Here is a 22,121-nt window from a genome sequence, read left to right as displayed (position 1 = left end):
CTTTGGTGCAGAACGCGTCCAGTTCAATTTATTCTTTCAACATATGTTTAGGATTATGCTTTAAGATAGCCTCCTTAACTAGAGCTCTATTCAGGTATTGCCCCCACATTCAAGCTAAATTGGGGCAGGGATTGGGAGCAGGCTAACTAGCCATGCTGCCTACAGCGAAGGGCTCCATGGCTATGGTCCTAAGTCTCTGGGTTCAGCACAAATCCACAGAGGATGACACTGAACCTGGAGAATTTCTTCCTGTGATTTCTAACACTGGACAGCAAGCCAGACAAGAACTGAACCTGAAGAGGGTGTGTGTTGCCAGAGGGGTGCAGCTGAACGCCTGAATAGGGCTTAAGTCCAACGGAACTTGAGAGGAAAGCTGGTCTTGTGGTAGCAAGCATGACTTGTCCCATTAGCTAATCAGGATCTGCCCTGGTTTGCACTTGAATGGGAGACCACATGTATGAGCACTGTAAGATATTCCCTTCAGGGGATGAAGCTGCTCTGGGAAGAGCAGAAGGTTCCAAGTTCCCTCCCTGGCTTCTCCAAGATAGGGCTGAGAGAGATTCCTGCCTGCAACCTTGGAGAAGCCGCTGCCAGTCTGTGAAGACAATACTGAGCTAGAAAGACTGATGGTCTGACTCAGTATATGGCAGCTTCCTATGGAACTTAGTTACTTATTCATTAGGTGAGCATTTTAGCCTTAGATGAAACACATTAGCACCCCAGAAACACTGTGTTTTGTTTTTTAAAACACACACAAAATGTTTCTAGCCCTTGAGGCTGCAATGATAGCTGGTAGGTGTAAGGGCAGTGCCTGGAGAAAGTGCTCAGAAGGCAGAGGTAGGGCTGAGCAGGGTTTCCAGTGATCAGCTTATAGTGCCCTGCATTGCTGTTTCACAATTGGCAGAATTATGCAAACCAGACATGCATGTGTAAATCTTGTCACTGAATTCTCTCCTACGAGGGATGTGCATGGAATAGATTCTGGCAGTTCAGTCCCCCTTTTACAAAGCCAGGACCGAGCACCAGTCCTGACAGTTTGGAGGAACGCCACCGCCTCCAACTCCAGGTGCCCTCTCCCTGCTGCCCCTATTAGGATTTTTGGTAAGGTAGGCAGGGTTCCTGCCTTTGCTTGGGAAGAGGAATCCTCACCGGATTCCCCTTTACAAGCTATGCTCCCTCGAACCGTGTCCATTAAAACCTGGGCCAGTTAGGCTCAAACTCAGATTGGCACCCCTTTTGGGGGATCTGGTTCAGTTCAAGTCCGAACCGGTCGAACTGAGCCGGTTCTGTTCAAACCAGGTTCAAATAGAACCAGTTCTGCACACCCCTATCTCCCACCCCTTGTAATACACAAAGCTCTCTCCTTAAGGAACCTGCTTATGGGCTTCCCAGAAGCATCTCCCTGCCTGCTGCAAGAAACAGGATGCTGGACTAAATAAACTTTTGGCCAGTCCTCCTGTTCTTAACCTGTATTAGTCACTTTCCCCCCAACAACCCATTGAACAGAATGGAGCACCCCAAAGAACCCAGAGCTTATATTCCCAAATGAGGCTTCAAGACACCCAAACAAGCTCTTAAGCATTTTTAAAGAAACAGGAGACATTCCAGAGCACAGACAAAATGAAGTAGAAATATTTATTAAAACTAGAAGCACAATTCATGAACAAGGCTTGTTATTTAAAAAGGTACACAGAAGTGCATTTGCTCTCCGTGTTCAGGCACTGGGATTTGCCGTGGTTTTGCAACGGATTCAGCTGAGTGGCCACCAGAGGTCCCAGGGCTCCTGGCTGGGCATTTCCTAAAAGGTGCAATTCCCAAGAACAGCCAGCACAAGATCCCGACAGCTTTGAAGCCACCCTAGTGGGCTACTGCCTGCTCCCCAAATGCAACAGTCTTGCAATGAACATCCACCTCTGAACAGGCTCCACATGTTGGGGCTCAAGAGACCCTCCAATTCTACTGTGCTTTCAATTTTAATAAAGGAACATGACAAGAGCCCATCCGCCCGAGTGTGCCCATACCACTCACTGGAAGTTATAATAGAGGCCCACAGGAAGAGGGAGGCATTATATCACAACCTAGGCTTTCTTTCTTTTTTGCACACTCCAGTAGATTTCCAAGGCATTTCAAAGCTACTGGTATTACGTGCTGAGTGTCCCCATCTGGGTTCGGGAACCAAAGAGACCACCTGCTCCCATCATGCCCTCCAGTTTCCCCAAGAAACTGTGCTCTCTGCGATTGCTTCTGGGCATCTAGGCTCCAATTCAAAGGCATCTGGAATCCCATGAGCAGGGCGCTTCTCATGACATGGCCCAATAATCATTGTTATTCATGGGTTTACCCAGACATCAAGATAAAATCTGATCAGTATAATAAATGGCCAAGTCTCCTCAGACAGTAAGTCCAATGTCTCTGATCCAACAGGACATTGTATACACACTGAGTTCTTCCACAAGGCAAGTCCAACTTGCACACTACACCTTACCTACCAGGTTGTCTGTGACATACTGTTCCTTATATCAGGGGCTTCCCAACCATTGTTGGACTATAGCCTTTGGCCACTGGAGCTGGGGATGATGGGAGCTGTAGTTCAACAACAGCTGGGAACCCAAGCTCGGAAACCCCTGCTTCATCTCCTTACCCAAACTGGGCCTTTGCGTTTCCAGATTTTCCTCTCGTCACACAAAAGCCTTAATGGCTGGCCATTTCTCTGTTACCCATTGTGCTGATCTACATATATTATAGCTAACAACAAGGATCTTCCCATCAATGCTAGTTGGGGTATTTAGCGAAAGATACCATAGGACCTTAAACAGAATAACTCCTCCCCCACCTTCTTTTAAATTTGGAAAGCCATCTTTTAATCAGAGGAGCTAAGAGGCAAAATGTGTGTGTGTGGGGGGGGGGGGGAGATGAAGTAAATAACCTAAAAAAGAGTTCAGATAGCTTTCTGATGCAGATGATGGGACTCTGAAAGCTGAGAGCTGGAGCTGCTTTATGATGCAAAAAAAGCACACACACAAAACCTAGAATTGTTAGGGAAGATAGCGGTTACTTGTACAAGCAGTCTGCTGCTCGTCGTGCTAAAGAGGTCCAGAGGAAACTCTAAAGCAGGCATAAAGAACTTGTGACCTATCTATAGCTCAATAACCATTCATTTTTGCTCATCAGGTGCCTCATCTACCTGCCAGTCCCAATAGTTTCAGGCAGGCAGTACAAACAGGCTTACCAGACCCTGGCTAGCTACCATTCATGACTGAGGAGTTCTGTTCAGTTTGGTGCATTCTAAATGTCATGCATACCTCAGCTAGGGAGCAGTAACTTTTATAGGCAGTCTAGGAGAATTTAATAAGCACCACAGAATATGGGGAGACTCTTTTGAACACTTTGAGCAATTTGTAGTCTGCAACTATTCCACTCGGAGACGTTTCCACTTCTGGGACAGTTATCCAGCATATCAGAAATGCTGTATGACTTAGTTTTCCTGGAAACGCTACACGTTCCAACATCACAGCAGGCCTGCTAGATCACTGCGGACCTATCCCATTGACAGCAGGACAGAACTGATCACCAGTTCAGTCATCGACAGCAAGAAATGAATTGTCCATTGTGTCTGCCGACAGGATATCGGGGAACTATCGATTTGGGGAAATGTTAAATGATCCTTTATGGGACCAATTTGCTCCTGGCTTTTGTAGAGACCCATTTTGGAAAACTCATTTCTAACTGTACCAACACCCAAGAAGCCTGAAAGGTGGTTGGTACTATGGAAATGGGCAGACCACCACTATGGAACTTTCAGGCACTTAGCACAAACGAGTGTGTGGAAGCAGCAAAGGCACATTCCCCCCATAAGCCTTGGGGAAAGGCAGTTGTGCACAAAATAGATATACTCAGTTCACAAATTAAACTGCAGACAGCGAGACACTGCAGCAGGCTCTTGCTCTGTTCACTGACCCAAAGTTAACAGCGACAGGATTTCCAAGGAAGTTCCCCTATTCCTGAGGAAAGAACATCAGAAAGGACAGAGGTCCTGTGCACTCAATTCTAGAGGAAGGCCGCTTAAGTGGAAGTGATCAAGGCCCTTGATCCATGTTATTCGAAATAGAAAGTCAGGCTCACTAAGGCACAGAGATCTTTAAAAAGGAACAGTACATCACAGTACATCACAGCACTCATTCTAAAGTAGGTGGAGAAAGATATAGCCCTGAGTGGTTACTTGAACTTGTTGCAGCTGCTCGGCCTGCAATATGCTATACTGAAAACAAAAGGGGTTAGGCCCAGATCAAATTTGAGAAACAAGGGTTTCCTGTTATGTGCTCCCCGTTCTCCCTTTGCACATCACAGGACATCATCAAGAGCTTCCACTTTCATTTCAAAGAAGAAACCACAGTTCTGTGCTATGTTTGACTTCTGGGCACTGCAGTGTGTTAACGAAACTAAAGTTAGAACAAACCCGCATATCAAACTAGGATCAAACCATAGTTTGCTATCCTGGCTCGTTCCAACTCCTGTTTGTGAATAAACCATAATTCTTTGAGTCCATGCACTATGTGGAACTGCGGTTTGTTCTTGAGAGTGAAAACAAAAGCTTTAACTCTCCTTGCATAGGAAGGAGGAGAGGAGAGGGGGAGCCCACAACTATCTGAGGCTCAGTCTCATGCTGGGAAACCATAGTTTCTCCTCTGAACCAGGCTTTGGCCTTCTTACGCAAGGATTACAGAGCCTAGCTGCATGACAACTGCTTTTGCAGACTGGTCGATTCAGATTTACTCTAGGAGTCTTGTTGTCCTAGGGGGGAAAAAACCATGCTGAAGACACATTCGGTCTCTCCATCTTTATGGAATCATCAAACTGTTGACTGATGAAGTCTGACCCAAGGAGCAATATTTTACAGCAACAGAAGGCACAATTAGAGAGAGGCCTCATTTAGATTATTATTATTTTTTTGTACACACTTACAAAGAGGTTCTGCTGTAGTTTAGGATGCCCAAGAACAGGAGCCACAATGGATCAGGCCGGTCGCTCTCACAATCCGCCAGGCATCTATGCATTCGCTTTTCCTTAGCCCAAGTGGACAACGCTGTTCCACGAACTTAGCAGCTCCATAGAGACAGCCCACGGAAAAGCTTCCCACGCACACGTAGCTGTCTTTTTGTAAAGCAAACGGAGCTGCTCCTCAACAAAAGCACACTTTGGTGAGTTTCAGTCCTTGAAATATGTAGTGACTGTTGAAACAGGAAGGCACCAAAGGAACAGCACCAGGTGCTGTCCTGCCACATGCAACAGTCTTTATGGTTTCATTGAAGCCCCATTCAGCCTTGTTTTCTGACCACTAAAGCTACTTATTAAACTGACTAGGCTCAAAATAGAGCCATTCTGCCCTCAAACTCTCCTTCTATCCCATTCTCTCTCCTCCCTCTCAACATCCCCAAATCTCTCTCTACCAGATGAACCAGCAGCTCATTTCCTACCAATAAATAAGAATTCAATTCAGCCACCTTGACCAAGCACACCCTATCATGAGGACAGGACACACAGCAAAATCTCTGTCATCAGACCTCACAGCTAATCTACAACACACTGGCTACTGATCTGCGAAGTCCTGTCCCTCCATACTTCATAGCTAGTGAGCTATTCTAACAGAATACAATATGGCCTCTTTCCACATACCTGGACCTGCAGAGTTCCGTTTCATGCAGTCTCCTCCTCCGACACTTTCTTTACCTTCCAGGAGTGCTGGATGGAGCCACATAAATAATAAATTAAATACTATGTTTGAGACATTGGACAATCCCACAGTGCTTCGCACAGGGGGGCAGCGTGGAGATGGAAATCGGCATTTTTGCCTTTCCTTTTCACAGGCAAGGGCAAACAGTCTCAAAAGAAACAGACAATGTCTCTGGCTCCAGCTTGAACAGAATCCCACCCACCCCCTCCACCCTTATGGAGACCAACAAGCCACACTGCCTGTCTTGCTCTCCCCCTCCAGCATTGCCCTGCCTGCTGCTCAGAGAGCATGACAGCTAAAAACACTGGCCACCTACTCTGAGGTGGGGGGGAAGGAACCCCCAGGAATACATATATTTCATTGGGGGGGAGGGGAGGATCAACAGCCTTCTGAGAAGGGAATGGAGGAAGGGAGGCAGGGGAGAGAACCCAAAATAAATAAGATATACAAAACTCTCCTTAAAGCTTTACCATACGTAGGACCCCCAAGAAGATTCTCTTGCTCTGCACTACTCTCCAGAAAACGACTCGCCCTTCCCCCTTTGAGAGCCACCATCTTGGGTGCCTTCTATTCGGGATATTGCCTCTCGTTTTCAAACTTCTTTTTTTAAAAAGCCCCTCTTAGCATATTTGATAAGCTATTCTGTTTGCTAGCTTGAGCAGCTTGCTTCACTAAAAGGTTCCCTCAGCAACACACTGCCCAGTGGGCTTGCGTTCCTCAAGCTGGCCATTACTTCACTACCGATTACAAATCTCAGATCTATGCCTTGCCACCCAAAGAACTCCACACCCCGCACCTGAATTCCAGGTGACCAGCCAACCAGGAAGATCTGAAAGATGCTGGGGTGTCAGCTTCCATAGCCGATTGTTATTAGAAGTACCATACTTGCTTCTTCCCAGCTGCTGGCTGGCAGAAAGCTCTCCCCCCACCCCCAAGCAATATCCCCACCACCACCACACGGCTGCCTTGCACTCCAAGGACACTTTTGTTAAGAGCTGGGGAAGGAGCATGTGTTCTCAGAAGGAAGGCTTCCGACTGTCAGGGGTTTTAAGACAAGAGGGGAAATTATTCACAGCCACAAGGGGTAAAGCAGCTAATTGAGGAGGGCCTGCCCACAGCCAAACAGGTTTTAAGGTAAGAATTCAGGGAAAGGAGTGGTTTAGCAAGAATAAGTTAGGGCAACAGCTTCACTGGGACCATCCCTACAGGGTCAAAACATGGCACCGTGGAATCAAGGTTGACTCCACCCGCTGGCGTCTAGCCAGCACTACCGCTATGGGCACAACAGGCTCAAGGTGGTGTATGGCGACCCCATAAGGCCACAGAAAGAGGCCTGCAACATTCACAGCAGCAGCCAGCTTCACGGTGCCACATTTGCCTCCCCCAATCACAAGACAGCTACGTATAGGCGGCCTTTTCCAGGGACTGAATCCTACACCGCCCCACACTGTCACCCCAGTCTCCGCTTCCTCTTTCCTCCCCTGGAGTTTGCTCCACAGCATGCTGGCCAAAGAGGCCACAGCTGGCCTTGTGGTTACATTCAGACGTCAGCTCTGAGAGGGTGCCCCGCAGTGGGGCAGTCAGCCGAGCGCCCCTCCCCTGAGGATGCTCAGAAATCCAAGGAAGTAAAGTCTCCAAAGTCACAGTCAAAGAGTTCGCTGATGCCTTCGCCCTCCTCAAGCCCAAAATGGTAGTCCTGGGTTTGGGGTGGCGAAAGTGCAATGAATTCAGCAGGCAGAAAGCTGGAGAAATCGTCCTTGCCCTGCTCCAGCAGGGCGTCCACAGAGGCCAGAGGGGAGAGGCTCACGTCATCTGGGGGGCACTTCAGAGGCATCGTATTGTCCCCAGGTAACAGAGGCTCTGTCAAAAGAGAAGAGGCAATGGGTGACTGACAGCTTGCACACAGTCGTGACATACAAGGCTTTGACTCCAAGGCCATTATTCCGAGCTAACCCTTCTACATAAACCATGTTCCAGAGCGTTGTGTGACCCCCTTCCCCTTGCTCAGCCTTGCAAATAAGGCCACAGAAGTTCCTAGCCCCCAAAAAGAGGGGTGGAGGGAGAGGGTTTGTGTCCTCATTTACCCACACACAATCTCTGGAACACTGACAAATTTAGAACAGGACACTAAATTCACGCCTTCAAGCAAGTCTCGCCATTATTAAGAGACTTGCATTTTGGGTGGTAGACAAATGTTAAATAAATAAATAAATAATAAAATTATGAGGGATGGAAACTTAAGAAAACAACTGGCGGAATCCTCAAGTTTCCCACTGTGTGGACTGATTCTGTGCGAGACAGATGCCTTGAGTCACTCCCACCTGCAGGGGCAGTTTCCTTGAAAGTGACCAAGCTAGACAACAGAGAGAAGGAGAGGGAGTATACCAACAGGGTGTTTTCCAGCACAGCATTCTCAAGTGAATAGGCTTCAGCCTAGATCTGGACCCCAGAGGCTGCTTTCTCTGGAAGTTGGAACTTGGACCTATTAGACCCATTCATCCTGGAAGCTCCAACACGGGTTACAGCAGCATTTGCCCTTGCACCAACTCCCTGTTTCCAGTCCTCCAAGTGATCCTGTCCTTACAAGTCCCCACTCTGCTTCCCGATTCTGCTTTGCCTTCCATTCTGCAGAAGTCTCCATTTCAATCTACGTCTTCCTCCTGTATGTACTATTACAGAAGTACGTGATGAAAGCACAAGTGCAGGGACACGGAACACAGGAGAGGATGCTTGTGCATTCGGACTTGCAGAGAAAGCCATCTTCCGCCTCAAGCTTGGTCCGCTCAGTATTGTCTGCATTGACTGACAATGGCTCTCCAGGGTTCCAGGCAAGAGCCTTTCCGAGCCCTACCTGGAGTTGCCAGGGATTGAACCTGGGGCCTTCTGCATACAAAGCACATGCTCTGCCACTGAGCTACAGCCCGATTCCCTGCTGTGTGTCAGGACTAGAGCACCAGTTGGTGGGGACAAAAAACCAGAGCAAGGACATCGCCGTCATGTTTTGCTTGTGTGCTTTCAAATCATTGCTGGGCCACGGCTGTAAGCAAGTACTGGACTCTAAGTCAGATCATGATCCAAAACCAGGCAATCCTCGTGTCTTTATAGGAGAAAGGAGAGCTGGTCTTGTGGTAGCAAGCATGATCCACCCTGGTTGCATTTGAATGGGAGACCTGATGTGTGAGCACTGTAAGATATTCCCCTCAGGGGTTGGAGCCCCCACTCTGGGAAGAGCAGAAGGTTTCAAGTTCCCTCCCTGGCTTCTCCAAGACAGGGCTGAGAGAGATTGCTGCCTGAAACCTTGGAGAAGCTGCTGCCAGTCTGTGAAGACAGTACTAAGCTAGATAGACCAATGGTCTGACTCAGTATAAGGCAGCTTCCTACGTTCCAAACTGCAGGTGCCAGCCTGACCTGATCCCTGCAGGCTACACTATGCTCAGGCTGGCAAGAAGCAGACTGCAGATTACATTTTTCAGAGCCTAGCCAGCTCCACCTGAAAAACGCCAGCACAGAGATGGGCAAAGGCACGTCCTTGAAATGGTAGCAACTCACTAGCCTAGCTCTACCTCCAGAGCCTAGAACCACCAAAGAGAGTCTTGGGGTGCATCTGGAGTAGATAGAATGACACGGCAGAAGCTCTTGAAGCTGGATACTGGGCCGGGCTTGACTGAAATTAGTTTGGATTCTCCATTTCCTCTGGGATGGAGACAGCAGCCACAGTGCACCACTATATCCATCATCTGGGGAATCACCAGTTATGGCAGCCCATCCCTGCTCCGAGCCCCCAAGTTCTCTCGGGAGGCTAGAGGGAGAAGGAAGGCACACAGAGCAGCACCAAATAGTGCTGTTCCCCCTGCAACTGAGGAAGAACGTAAATTCTGCACTTGCTATGTGCAAGTTCTCTGTCTCCGCAGAGAGGTGCAGCGGGATGAGCCGTAGCTCAGTAGCAGAGCATCTGCTTTGCATGCAGAAGGTCCCAGGTTCAATCCCTGCCATCCCCAGGTACGGCTGGGAAAGACTCCTGCATGAAATCTTGGAGAAGCCACTGCCAGTCAGCACAGACAATCCTGAGGAACATGGATCAATGGCTCTGAATAAGGCAACTTCCTGTGTGCATCTGGGACAATTCTGACTTAAAAAAAACAAACATCAAAAACCTAAACCTTATTCATACACCACCTAAAACTCACATCTCTGGGTGGTTCACAATAAAATAAAGTTATAATAGAAATAAAGGTAAAGGTAAAGTGTGCTGTCAAGTTGATTTCAACTCCTGGCGCCCACAGAGCCCTGTGGTTTTCTTTCGTAGAGTCAGGAGGGGCTTACCATTGCCTCCTCCCATGCAGTATGAGATGATGCCCTTCAGCATCTTCCTATATCGCTACTGCCCAATATGGTATCAGCAGGGATTCGAACCGGCAACCTTCTGCTTGTTAGTCAAGCATTTCCCCGCTGCGCCACTTAAGGTGACAAAGTTATAATAAAGTTAACTCAAAATTATTATTATTATTATTATTTTACATTTATATCCCGCTCTTCCTCCAAGGAGCCCAGAGCGGTGTACTACATACTTGAGTTTCTCCTCACAACGACCCTGTGAAGTAGGTTAGGCTGAGAGAGAAGTGACTGGCCCAGAGTCACCCAGCTAGTATCATGGCTGAATGGGGATTTGAACTCGGGTCTCCCCGGTCCTAGTCCAGCACTCTAACCACTACACCACGCTGGTTAAAACGTTAAAGTCAATTCAAAATTCAACACAATGTTAAAACTGTTAATACTATAAATCTGACTAAAAACCTGGGTGAATAAATGTCTTCAGTTCCTTTTTAAAAGTTGTTCCCAATGGGGAGACTCTTATTTCAGCAGGGAGTGCATTCCAAAGCCTCGGGACAGCAACAAAGAAGGCCCATCCCTGAGTAGCCACCAGACGAGCCGGTGGCAATAGCAGACAACCTTTTCTGCATTGCTATAAGCAATGAGGGAAGAGGCAAATTACAGGGCTCCGACTGGGAAGGCCTGGTAGCAAATGCTGCTCAGTATCAAGGGTGCTGCCCACATACCTTGGCCTCCACTCAGCAATGGCAAGTTCAGGTCCTGGGAAGGGTGCAGTAGCACAGAAGGTGCTGCCTGTGAAGTCTCTGGAGAAGGCTCCTCAGCTGCCATTTTCAATGGACTCTTGGTGGGGCTACAATCTTCAGCGCTCTCTTCAGGGCACAGGAAGACATCAATAGGGCCCTGAGTACTTTTCACAGCAATCTGGAATGCCTGGAAGAGAACAGAGGCAAGCTATACTGAGTGAGACCCATGCCATGGCTCTTTTGTTGGTTTCTGCGGGACAGGGGTAGGCTGCTGCATTTACTTCTCAGGCAGCACAGCCCTGAAAAGTGGCTAACTTAAGGGTCTTTGAAGAGACAATGAAGCCATGTTCAGGAAATACATTGTGCACAGTCTTTACACATATGCATGTTTTTGTGAGCATGTGCATACCTGCGTTCACTTTAACAGTGTATCTGGCTACAGGCTCCCCTCAGATAAAAGCTTCAGACAGTAAGTCTATTACTGGACCAAATGTGTGAATAATCGCATGTTACACAGAATATGTTATTCTGTACAATCTGCTCACAGATTGTATGTGTGTTGAACAAAAAGAGACTGTTCTCACATGCAGCCTAACCTGGGCTAGGGATGCCCAGCCCGCGTTAGGCTGTGCACGAGAACTGCTGGGATCAGGCCCAATCCTGGTGGGCCAGTGCTGCCTAGTCCCACTTTCAAACCCAGCTCATGTGTTTAGCCATATTTGGCTATGTTTAGCCCTAGAGGACACAGAGACGGGTGCCTAGAGCAACCCCCCAATGAATCGTGAGTGTCACATGGTGCATTGTGGGATTCACAGAGGATGGGTCAATGAGTCCCGGCCTCAGATCAATCCGCCATGCTCGGCGCTGCACAGAGCAGGGCTAATCATGTGGGAGCAGGCTCTGCACTTCCACCAAGTAAGGAACTATCGTTGGGGGTGGGGGGGGAGAGGGGGGGCAAGAGGAAGGCAAGGTTTGGCTAGCCTTGCCAAGTCAGCCATGCGAATGGCCCCAACGTGTTAACATGGCTTCAGAAGTTTGTAGAACTTTTTGTGGTGGTGATTTCTTCCAAGCTTCCCCCCCCCCCCCCACCGCCTCTAATTTATGCTCAAAATCTATTGAAAATTCCCGTTTAAGCAAACTTTGGACACTGACTAGGATCTGACCCTTTATTGTGGATAGATGCAACCTACTTCTAGCATGGCATGGGGAACAGCTCATTGCAACCTCTGGTAACATATGGCTGGCTTCACTTGCTTAAGTCCCCTGGGCGCTTTCCAGATTAACCCCTACAACGTATCTGCTAAGTGTGCTTCCGTACTTCCTGTGTGGTGAAACCGCAGTCCCTACACTGTCAGCAGGGTGCCGTTCACATTTCAGATGCCTTGTTTTGGATTTTATCGCTGCGATTTAGTGCCATAACATTGTATGTCCATTGCAAATAAGTAGTTGTATTTTCTGTTGTAGATTCTGGGAATCGTTTTCAATTTGATCCCGCTGAGCTGAAGCATTTTACCACAGTTCTAGCTGGTAATCTGGAAAGTGTCCTGCTGCCTGCAGAAGCAGACAACTCCTTCCTTGCTCCTACTCTGCTACCAACAGGCTGTGGCTACGATTCTGTAGGTTAGAGCATTAGAAGCCAAAGGGTGGAGAAGGCTGGGTTATAACCAGCCTTTCCTGTTCTGCAACTCTCCATGGAAAACACCCCAAGAACAACACATGAGAAGCCCGGTGGCCCCTGCTAGCTCACCTGAGCAAAAAAAAGAAGATCAAGTATTCCCAAGGGCAACAGATGGGCTTAACAGGGTCTCCCAAAACAGGTAACATTGGATCTAGAAATGTTAGAGGCTTGAGCCAAGTGGCTTAACAGGGCCTCTGGCCTGTGGACCATCCTTGGCTCTGGCTGGGAGGTAACTAACGGGGTAGATATTTTCTCCACAGGAACCAGCCACAAAATAGGTCTGTTCTCATGATTATTATTATTATTAGGGTAGGAGAAGCCTCTGACCCCAATTCAGGAGCTGGACACATGCCCGATATCTGATTTTATGAAAGCAAGGTGGGAGGTAGGGAGCTTACTCGTCTGTCAAGTCCCAGCTAGGTAGGAGGATTTTCCTCTCTTACCTCATTCTAAACCGGGGACGGAATCTGAGTAGGGTGTGCCTGTCCTACCCAGCTGGGGCTTGGCAGATGAGCACGTTTCCCACTGTTGACTTTGCTTTTGTCTAACACACAATCAAATATTGTGAACACGCTCAGCTCCCAAATTAGGACAGGAGGCTTCACCTACCCTAACAACAACAACTACTACTAGCTAAACTCACACAGATCTATGTGCTAGGACTTTGTTGCTCTCCTTGCCACCCACCACAGTCCCTGCTTTATTGCTCAGTGTCAGCCACCCACTTTCACTCGCCCCCTCCCACCCATTTGCCACCACACCCCCTTCCCACCACCCCGCCCCTCTTCCCTATCTGCATATGGAATCCCCACTGCCCAATCACCTCGGTGCTTCTGTTCCGTTACCTCTGATTGGTAAAGCACTGTGTGGGCAGGGCTTGCCACATACAACTTTAGTGTATGTTCTGTTCATTATTATATTATATTATATTATATTATATTATATTATATTATATTATATTATATTATATTATATTATATTATGTATTTTATTTTATTTCTATACCTCCCTTCCAAAAAATGGCTCAGGGCGGTTTACACAAAGAAACAACAAATAAATAAGATGGATCCCTGTCCCCAAAGGGCTAACAATCTAAAACTAAAAATCACAATCTAAAAAGAAACATAAGATAGACACCAGCAACTGTCACTGGAGGTACTGTGCTGGGGGTGGATAGGGCCAGTTACTCTCCCCCTGCTAAATAAAGAGAATCACCACATTAGAAGGTGCCTCTTTGCCAAGTTAGCAGGGGTATATAAAATAATAATACCATCACCAATCAACAACAAGAATAGCAGCCCTAATGGAACAGCATCAGCTGCATGTTCTCCAGCACTCTGCCTACTATAAAAGTGGGTCTCTTCCCTTAGCTCACCAGCAGCTTTTACACACAGCAGGTTTTACCACAGGTTTATGGGGAGGCTTTACTGTAAACTTGGTTGTCCCCCCAAATGACACAAATAGTGAATTTTTTAACCCCAGATATAAATTAGGTTACACTCTAATGCACAGTGAAAAACCCAAATTATGTGTGAACTGCTCCCTGATAACTCTCAGGGACTTCAGGGTAAATCTAGCTGAAATGTGAATGCACCCCCTCCATTCCAGAGAAGATGCGAGTTAAAGGGCTTCAAAAGCCCCATGTGAAAAGCTTCCAGATGCATTTGGTAGGCTGGAGAAAACCTATACAATGTCCTGCTTAGTCCTAGAAAAATCACAATATTTTTTCTCTCAGGAAGCCTCCATGGATTGTGATTTGTAGCTCACCATCTAACTAATCATTCTAGTTCTCCATGGTCAGATTGCCTAGTATAACCAAGGTTATTAGCCATTCTCGCCCCCAGCAGTACATAACTGGATTAACTTGCATGAGTCCCTAGCATTGCTCAATAAGCTATCCATTTAATTATGCATGCATCTCTTAAGGAGGGACATCCCATGTGCTTGCTGTACACTTCTCAAAATGATATGTGATGTGAGGTGGAGGGATAGATGTGTAAAGGTACAGTGTGTCGTCAAGTCAATTTCGACTCCTGGCGGCCACAGAGCCCTGTGGTTTTCTTTTGGTAGAATACAGGAGGGGTTTACCATTGCCTCCTCCTGCGCAGTATGAGATGATGCCTTTCAGCATCTTCCTATATTGCTGCTGTCTGATATAGTACCAGTGGGGATTTGAACTGGCAACTTCTGCTTGTTAGTCAAACATTTCCCTGCTGTGCCACTTAAGGATGTGTAACTCCCTCCTATCTGAAGGGTGGCCAGGATTTAGCTTTTGAAAGCTTGATACAGGAGGTATTTGAAGCACAATGGCTCCCCGCAAACACTAATTCTAGGAACCTGGAAAAAGTTACCTCTGCTGGGTCAGAGACTTGCATCTGTGTCTCCTGGGGGGCTTTGATCACCATCACCAGCTGCTCGGAGGGGTCTGCTATGCTCCGCAGATCTTGGCAAGTCACATAAGCTGAGGTGTGATCAGTCAAGTTTTGCAAGGAGAAAAGGGTCACGGGCTACTCACCAAGACTCAAAGCTACAATAGTACCTGTACAGTCACTAGGCCTAAATTACTAGGTGTTAGGAAACAAACATGTTAGCTTCTGATATTGCTCTGCTCTTCTGGACATAGATGATGGGGGCGGGGAGGGAAGAGAAGAGAAAGGAAATGGGATCTCTGCTTACTGAAATATGGCATGCACCCCCTCTGCCACCTGATGAAGACTCATTGTAAATAAGACAGGATGGATGTAAATCCAGTTGTACATGAATGGATCAGCGTCACCCTAGGTACATAGAAAGCTGCATTTTACAGAGTCAGATGACTGGTCGACTTAGCTTACAATTTTCTACACTGGCAGTGGCTCTCTAGGGTTTAAAAAAGGTGTGTGTCTCAGTCTACAAAATTATCTGAACAATTCAAAGTTTCTGGCAAGTCCACTTATTTAATGCTGAGGAACATGAGAGATCAGTGCAACTGTATCAGGCATTTCAGTTTCATCAGGTATCAGGCATTTTAAGCAAGGATACCCAGATACCAGCTCTAATGAGTCACCTGCCTCCCAATACCAATTTTATGGGAAATGGCAGAGCTACACTGAGACTGAATAAAATTCAGCCTTAGAGGCTGTTGACATACCCCACTTAAGGCAGTGTTTGCGCCACCCAGGGTGGAATCCAGGTCCCATATATCAGGATCAAGCTCAGCCAGAGAGCTGCCAAGCAAAGGTCAGTCTGCAACCTCTGACTCACCACCAGCCTCCTCTTCCCCTCCCCCTTTCATCTCCATTGCCTTAAAGGGCAGCAAGGTAGGGATTTTCCATTAGCTCAAAGGGTGGGGAAGTGCCGTTTAAGAACACCAACACCTAGCCCTGGAATGTCAGGAGAGCGGCTACTTCTTCAGAATGCGGTTAATGAGGCAGACCTGCTACTATGAAGCTGCTTTGCATCCTCTAATCTGCCCAATCCACCCAGTCGCCCGCCCCCCCGCTTCCCGAGAAGGATATTGCTTATTCTCAGGATCCTCAGTGAGGAGCTTGAACTGGGTAGTGCACATCTGGATAAGGCTGTCCAGTTGCTGTTCTGCTGCCTGAAGATCCTGGAGCTCCTTCACCAACCCCTGGCTCTTGCTGGCGCTCCCTACAGCACACCGGCTGCCCCTAGGAAAACAGAGGAAGTCAAGACGGAATGGTCTCTTTCTTGGACAGTCAGCGATTGATTGATTTTTTACACTCCTGGCACCAATATGTACATTAAGAGGACTTGATTGCACTGGGCATGCTTTCAGAGAGCCAAAATGGAGTCAGCAAAGGGCTGGCAAATGCCCAGGGAGATTAGGGTTTTTTATGGTGCAGCAACAGCTAATCATGTTGGGCCAGCACTGGGGTAATTCCTTTGAAAACTGGCCATAAGGGAGCACTTTACCAGCTCTGTATTTAATTCCTGAAAAGATGCATTATCATGTGGTGATGCTCAGCTGAAGACACTGAATGCCCATAGCACAAAAACAGCAAATATTTAGACAAGTAGTAAAGGGTTGTTTATTGTTATTTAAAGTGAGATTTGCTCAGGATATCTGTGCAGGTTTCTATACATTTACATCCTCTGATGAGCATGACAAATGCACAAGGCATATAGTCTGACAGCATGCTATTGTTTAGAACTAAAAATATTTATACACCACTTTTCAAACACAAAAAAGGCTCTCCAAGTGGTTTACATAGCAAAAGGAATGAGAAGATGGTTCTCTGTCCCAAAAGATGTTCCCTGATCTTTTTTTTTTTTTAAAGGCTGTGTGGGAGGAGGAGACACCACAAACATGAGTGCTCAATTTTACATAGCTTTTGAGCTGAATCGCCTTGCTGCCCTGAAACCTGAAAGGGCTGCGAGTCTCTTTACACAACACTTGCTTTCCTTTGTAACAAAAAATAGCCATGTGAAGGGGTGAAGAAGTGTTGGCTCAGTTTATCAGCCAGACAAAATATTTTACTTGTCAAGCTGTGTTGGTATATTGCTCATCAGGCATCGTTTTTCACTTGTCACAGACAAATGGACTAGTGGATTTCTGCAGCCCTGGGCATGTGCATATTTTCTGGTATGAGACTTCAATAACGTTTTGCTCCACCACAAGCCTGTCACCACCACTTCATGGGTGCAAAAGCCCACAAAATGGACAGGTCCTCACAAACAGAAAACAAGTACAGCATTCTTTACAGAAATATGTCCCATCTGTCCACCTAGGAATGGCTGCATTCGTAGAAGCAGGCAGCCTGGAGAGAGGGCAGGTAAGCACCTTCTGCTGCCACGTGCCCTGAATTGTACCACACCCAACTGCAGGCTCTCATGAAGATCTTGTCTTCATCCCAAGCCCACTGGGACAGGGACTGGTTTTCTCATTACTTGTAAAGTGCTATGTATGCCTGTGCTATACAAATAACAGGCAGTTACTGTTAATACAAGAAGAATTTATACCAGAGTCCAACTCCGGAAGCAGGGATGCTTTATGAGTTCTCCACATCATAACCCTAACCTCCGCATCAGAAGACAAGTCTGTATCTTAATGAACAGAGGATTAGACCTTTTTTTCTGCTTTGAATGCACAGATCAGACAAGCAGTGTCCACATCAAATGCCTGATCATGAAGAGGAACACAGCTGCCACACCCTTCATTCACAATCAATCAAGCTTGCTCTCTCTCTCTCTCTCTCTCACACACACACACACACACACCTACCTCTACCTTTGCAAGTCTATCTTCTTAATTTAAGGAACACTTCATGCATGAAGTTGAGTGCAGATGTTTGTGCCCCAAATGTTTTTATTTTATTATTATATCTTGCTCTTCCCCCACCCAACATGGGAGGGGAGGCAAAACAGCTAGTGTTCAGCTTTAAAAATGGTGAGGAAACCAATCCTTTTATGAGATTGCACATTACTTTGGGCACCTTGTGTGTGAAAGCAGTATATAAATTGAATAAGGAACATCCACATCCAACCCCCAAAAGCAGCAAAAGCCAGAACATCTAATATTAAAATGCCCACTTAAATACATTTTTAAAGCACATTTCAGGCTCTCTTTAAGGCTTTATTTATATATTTTAGTCCAGAGGAAGACCAAAATATAGAAATAAAGAGGTTAGGTAAAAGGCCTGCCCAAATAAAAGTAGTGTCTACAGATAGCAGTGGAAAATCAACTGTGTGGAGCCTTGAAAGATCTTCTGCAGAAGGAAATTCAAAATTAGGAACATAGGAAGCTGCCATATACCAAGTCAGACCATTGGTCCATCTCGCTCAGTATTGTCTACACAGACTGGCAGCGGCTTCTCCAAGACTGCAGGCAGGAAGCTCTCTCAGTCCTATCTTGGAGATGCCAGGGAGGGAAACTTGGAACCTAGATGCTCTTCCCAGAGTGCCTCCATCCCTTAAGGGGAATATCTTACAGTGCACACACATGTAGTCTCCAGGGTAGACCCTGCTTAGCTAAGGGGACAAGCCATGCTTGCTACCACAAGACCAGCCAAAATTCTTGGCTCCACAAAAGAAAAAGGCCCTTCCTTTTGTTCTCAGCCAGTCACACTGCAGGTGGAAAGGGAGCATGCAGGAGGATATAGGAAGCTGCCTTCTATCAAGCCACACCCTTGGTTCATCTGGCTCAGTATCGTCTACTGTAACTGGCAGAGTCTCTCCAGGGTTTCAAGCAGTGATCTTTCCTAGCCTAACTGGAGATGCCAGCAACCAAACCCGGGATTTTCTGCATGCAAAGCAGACTCTACCACTGAGCTACAGCCCCATTCCCCACAAAAGGTCAGTCAGTGCCTATGGGACAAAACCACACACCATGCTGGGATTCACCTCTGGATTTTAGTACGAAGCAACCAGCCCACTTTAGGAGGCTAGGCTGGCCTCAGTGGATAGGCAGGATCACATGGGAAGAGACAGTCCTTTAGGTATCCTGGTCCCAAGATGTTTAGGGCTTTTACAATGTAACAATCAGCATCCTTAACAGGTGCTTTGGAAATGGTCTGATAGAGCAGTAGGCATGGAAGAGGAATCATACGGAAAAACGGCTCGAAGCAAGAGTCTTATTACTGCATTTTGAGCCAGCTGAAGTTTCCAAATGCTCTTTGAAGAGAAGCCCGTTTAGGTACATTGCAGTAACCCAGTCTTTATGTCTCTACGGCAGTGTTTTTCATTGTAAGGCCCAGGGCCAGTGGTGGCCGTATCAACCCTATAACTGGCCGCCTGGCTAATTGTTTATTGGACCTGCGTGAAGCTTTGGCCAATGTTGAGTACTCTGCACAGTCTCCCTGACACCATGTGGAGACAACCATTCCCAACACCCAGTACTGCACTGGGGGCTTAGGCTCCTTCAAAGGAGCCCTCAAGACTCTGCACCAGCTTGGATGTAGACCTTCCCAGCGCTTTCCCCACAGCACTCTTAAGAGAAGGCGTCTCTCTTAAGGGCCCTCGCTGGAAAAGCATAGTACTGTGCAGAGGTCAGCACAACAGGAAATGGCTCTCACATTGAAGGGTGGGGTTTTTTTTGCCAAGGTAGCTCCCACTTGAAAAATAGTGAAGAGTGCTGATCTAAGGCATGTGTGACTAGAAGGCACTTGGCACACCAGTCGTGCAGAGTGATTCCACCACCACCACCACCACCACCAGGGAATCCAGGAAGACTGCTGGGTCCAGAAATGCCTCTGAATTGCAGATTTTTCAGAGCAAGTATACATCCCCATCCAGAACAGGCTGAATCCTACTGACTGAGTTCCTATGGACCGAGCACTGTGTCTGGATTAAGTTTTCGTATTGTTATAAACCTCATCCCTTACTCTGCGCTACTCAAACACTGTGCTAATCAAACAGAATGAATGAATACATTTTTAAAACATATTCAGCCTGTGCAACAACAAAAGCGCCTCATCCATACCAAGCTTCCTTTTATATAGTAGGGACAAAGAAACAGAAGTTACTATCCTAAAAGAGCTATTCCAAGAGAACAGCTATGCAATGTGGTTGTATTTTCTGCGAAGAGCATGGCTACTTTCCAAGGCCAATAGCAGTTGAAAAACTAAGGCAATCCAAGGCAGTTTAAGAACCAGAGCAATCTGATTGGGGCAACCAAACTTTTGCTGTTGGAGGAACTGCTAAACACCTAGAGCACATTCTACTTACAGCCACTGGATATGGTTCTTAGACTTCTTGGTGATCAGCTCAATGCCCTCTAGGACGTTTGTAATGTCATAGATCCGCCGCTTTTGCACTTTCAGCACCTCTGCAGCCCAGTTGAGATCTACAACTCCGTCAGGTGACTGGCTCAGCAGCTCTAAGAAGCGTTTGGTGGTCAGATTCAGAGAGGTTTCATAGCGGGATTTCTCTCCAGGAGATTTCACCCCTAGGGATCAATGTGGATTTTGTTACAACTGTGACACCAATGAAGTCTGTAATTAAATCACCTGGCTGGGAATACAAACTTAACTACATTACACATTGTGCATTAAGAATTACCCTGAAATTTTATTTTCCAACTTGTAATTTAAAACTAACACTCCATTCCCCTCCCTCCCTGATACCTTGAAGACCTCAATGGCTATCCCAGGGAGGGAATATCAGAAGCTTTTCAGAAGAGAAGCGGGTGGCAGGAGAGGAGGAGATTCCAAGATTTGAACCTTTTTTCATTCCTGATTACATTGACAGGGGAACAAGAGTGTTTGAATCAGACTCAGAAAAAGCCCATTCCCTCTGTGGCACCTTCCTCAGTTCCTCCAGCTTCTGAAATTTCACTAGCTGAAATTTCACCCACATTTAATTTAATTTAATTTATATATTTATCTAACGTTTATATTCTGCTGTTCCTCCAAGGAGCCCAGAGCGGTGTACATCGTTAAGTTTCTCCTCACAACAACCCTGTGAAGTAGGTTAGACTGAGAAAGAAGTGACTGGCCCAAATTCACCCAGCAAGTATCATGGCTGAATGGGGATTTGAACTCGGGTCTCCCCAGTCCTAGTCCAGCACTCTAACCACTACACCATACTGGCTCTAGACGACCTACTCAGCCTTTTAGGGACATAGAACCAATTTATATTTAACAAAAAAAAAAAAGAGAGAGAGAGAGAGAGAGAGAAGAGAACAATCAGCTTAAAAGCCCAGATCCTGAGAATTCTGAATTCTGTGCCCAATGCAAGCTCCGACATTTTCCTTTTAAAAGGTGATAAAAATCACCTTTTCATTCTACCAATCACCAACAAAATATGCAGAAAGCAGTGTGATCCCAGAATACACAGGGCCATGAGCAGCTGCTTACAGAGCAGATTGCTGACACACGGCCAGCTTCCGTCATGGAATTTGGAAAGAGGAACAGATGCCCTTATTGGAGGATTTCACAAGGCAATGCCAGAAGCACAGGAGATGTTGCTCCAGCGCTTGTCAAGTTTTTTTTGATGAGCAAAAAGTGATGCTTGGCAAGGGCTTCAGGGGGCCTGAGCTGGATGCTGCTTCCCAGGCAGTAGCAGCCGCACATCTGCACAGTCTGAAGTTGGCACTTCCATGGCTCCACTGCTGCCTTTTGACACATTCTGGTAAGACTGTTAGGTCCTGCTCTACCATTCACTGGCACTTGATGATGGAAGCTAGAAGTCAGACAGCAAACCACTGCATGAGCAGTGGAGCACATTCCACTGGGGCTCAACAAGAATGATGCTCTCATAGCAGAGCATCTTGAGGCACACCTTTGGCCCCAGTTTTGTACAAGACAAGAGTCCCATGTAGATGGTCCCCTCTTCCTCTTTGTGTACAGGAGATCCCCATTCTGGCAGGGGCAGGGGGGTGCTGTGGATAGCAAATCCATGAATAACAAGGCATTAGGGCAACAGGAATCAGGAGGTTAGGTTCCCAGATGCCAAGAATCAGCCCAAAATTGTGGGTATTGCCCCATTTTCCCCCATCACCCCCAGATAGCCCCTCAAAGTGCCCTACTGTTCTCCACGGTGCTGAAAATCAGTTTTCTCCTTGGTTTTGAGCCATGAAATGGCTCCTGATCTCTCCAGCAGTCAAAACCCCTGCTAACTTGGCACAGAGGCACCTTTTAACATGGTGATTCTCTTTTATTTACCAGGGGGAGAATAACTGGCCCTCTCCACCCCCAGC

The 22,121-nt window shown here is 46.9% G+C and overlaps 1 protein-coding gene across 1 annotated transcript in view; it reads right to left on the bottom strand.

Annotated features, from left to right (window-relative positions):
- Nucleotides 1–1,621: 1,621 nt before the first annotated feature.
- The window catches only part of E2F1 (E2F transcription factor 1), a 34,614-nt gene continuing 14,114 nt past the window's right edge, over nt 1,622–22,121 (bottom strand). The window contains exons 3-7 of the mRNA XM_053250799.1: nt 20,150–20,369; nt 15,982–16,134; nt 14,836–14,950; nt 10,789–10,993; nt 1,622–7,591 (exon numbers count right to left, since the gene is read on the bottom strand). Coding sequence (XP_053106774.1) covers nt 7,341–7,591; nt 10,789–10,993; nt 14,836–14,950; nt 15,982–16,134; nt 20,150–20,369 — 944 coding nt within the window. The 3' untranslated portion in view covers nt 1,622–7,340. The remainder of the gene's footprint in view (nt 7,592–10,788; nt 10,994–14,835; nt 14,951–15,981; nt 16,135–20,149; nt 20,370–22,121) is intronic.

This window comes from Hemicordylus capensis, chromosome 4 (genome assembly GCF_027244095.1).
Source record: "Hemicordylus capensis ecotype Gifberg chromosome 4, rHemCap1.1.pri, whole genome shotgun sequence".
NCBI classification, from domain to species: domain Eukaryota; kingdom Metazoa; phylum Chordata; class Lepidosauria; order Squamata; family Cordylidae; genus Hemicordylus; species Hemicordylus capensis.
This window is presented reverse-complemented; position numbering and strand designations above follow the sequence as displayed.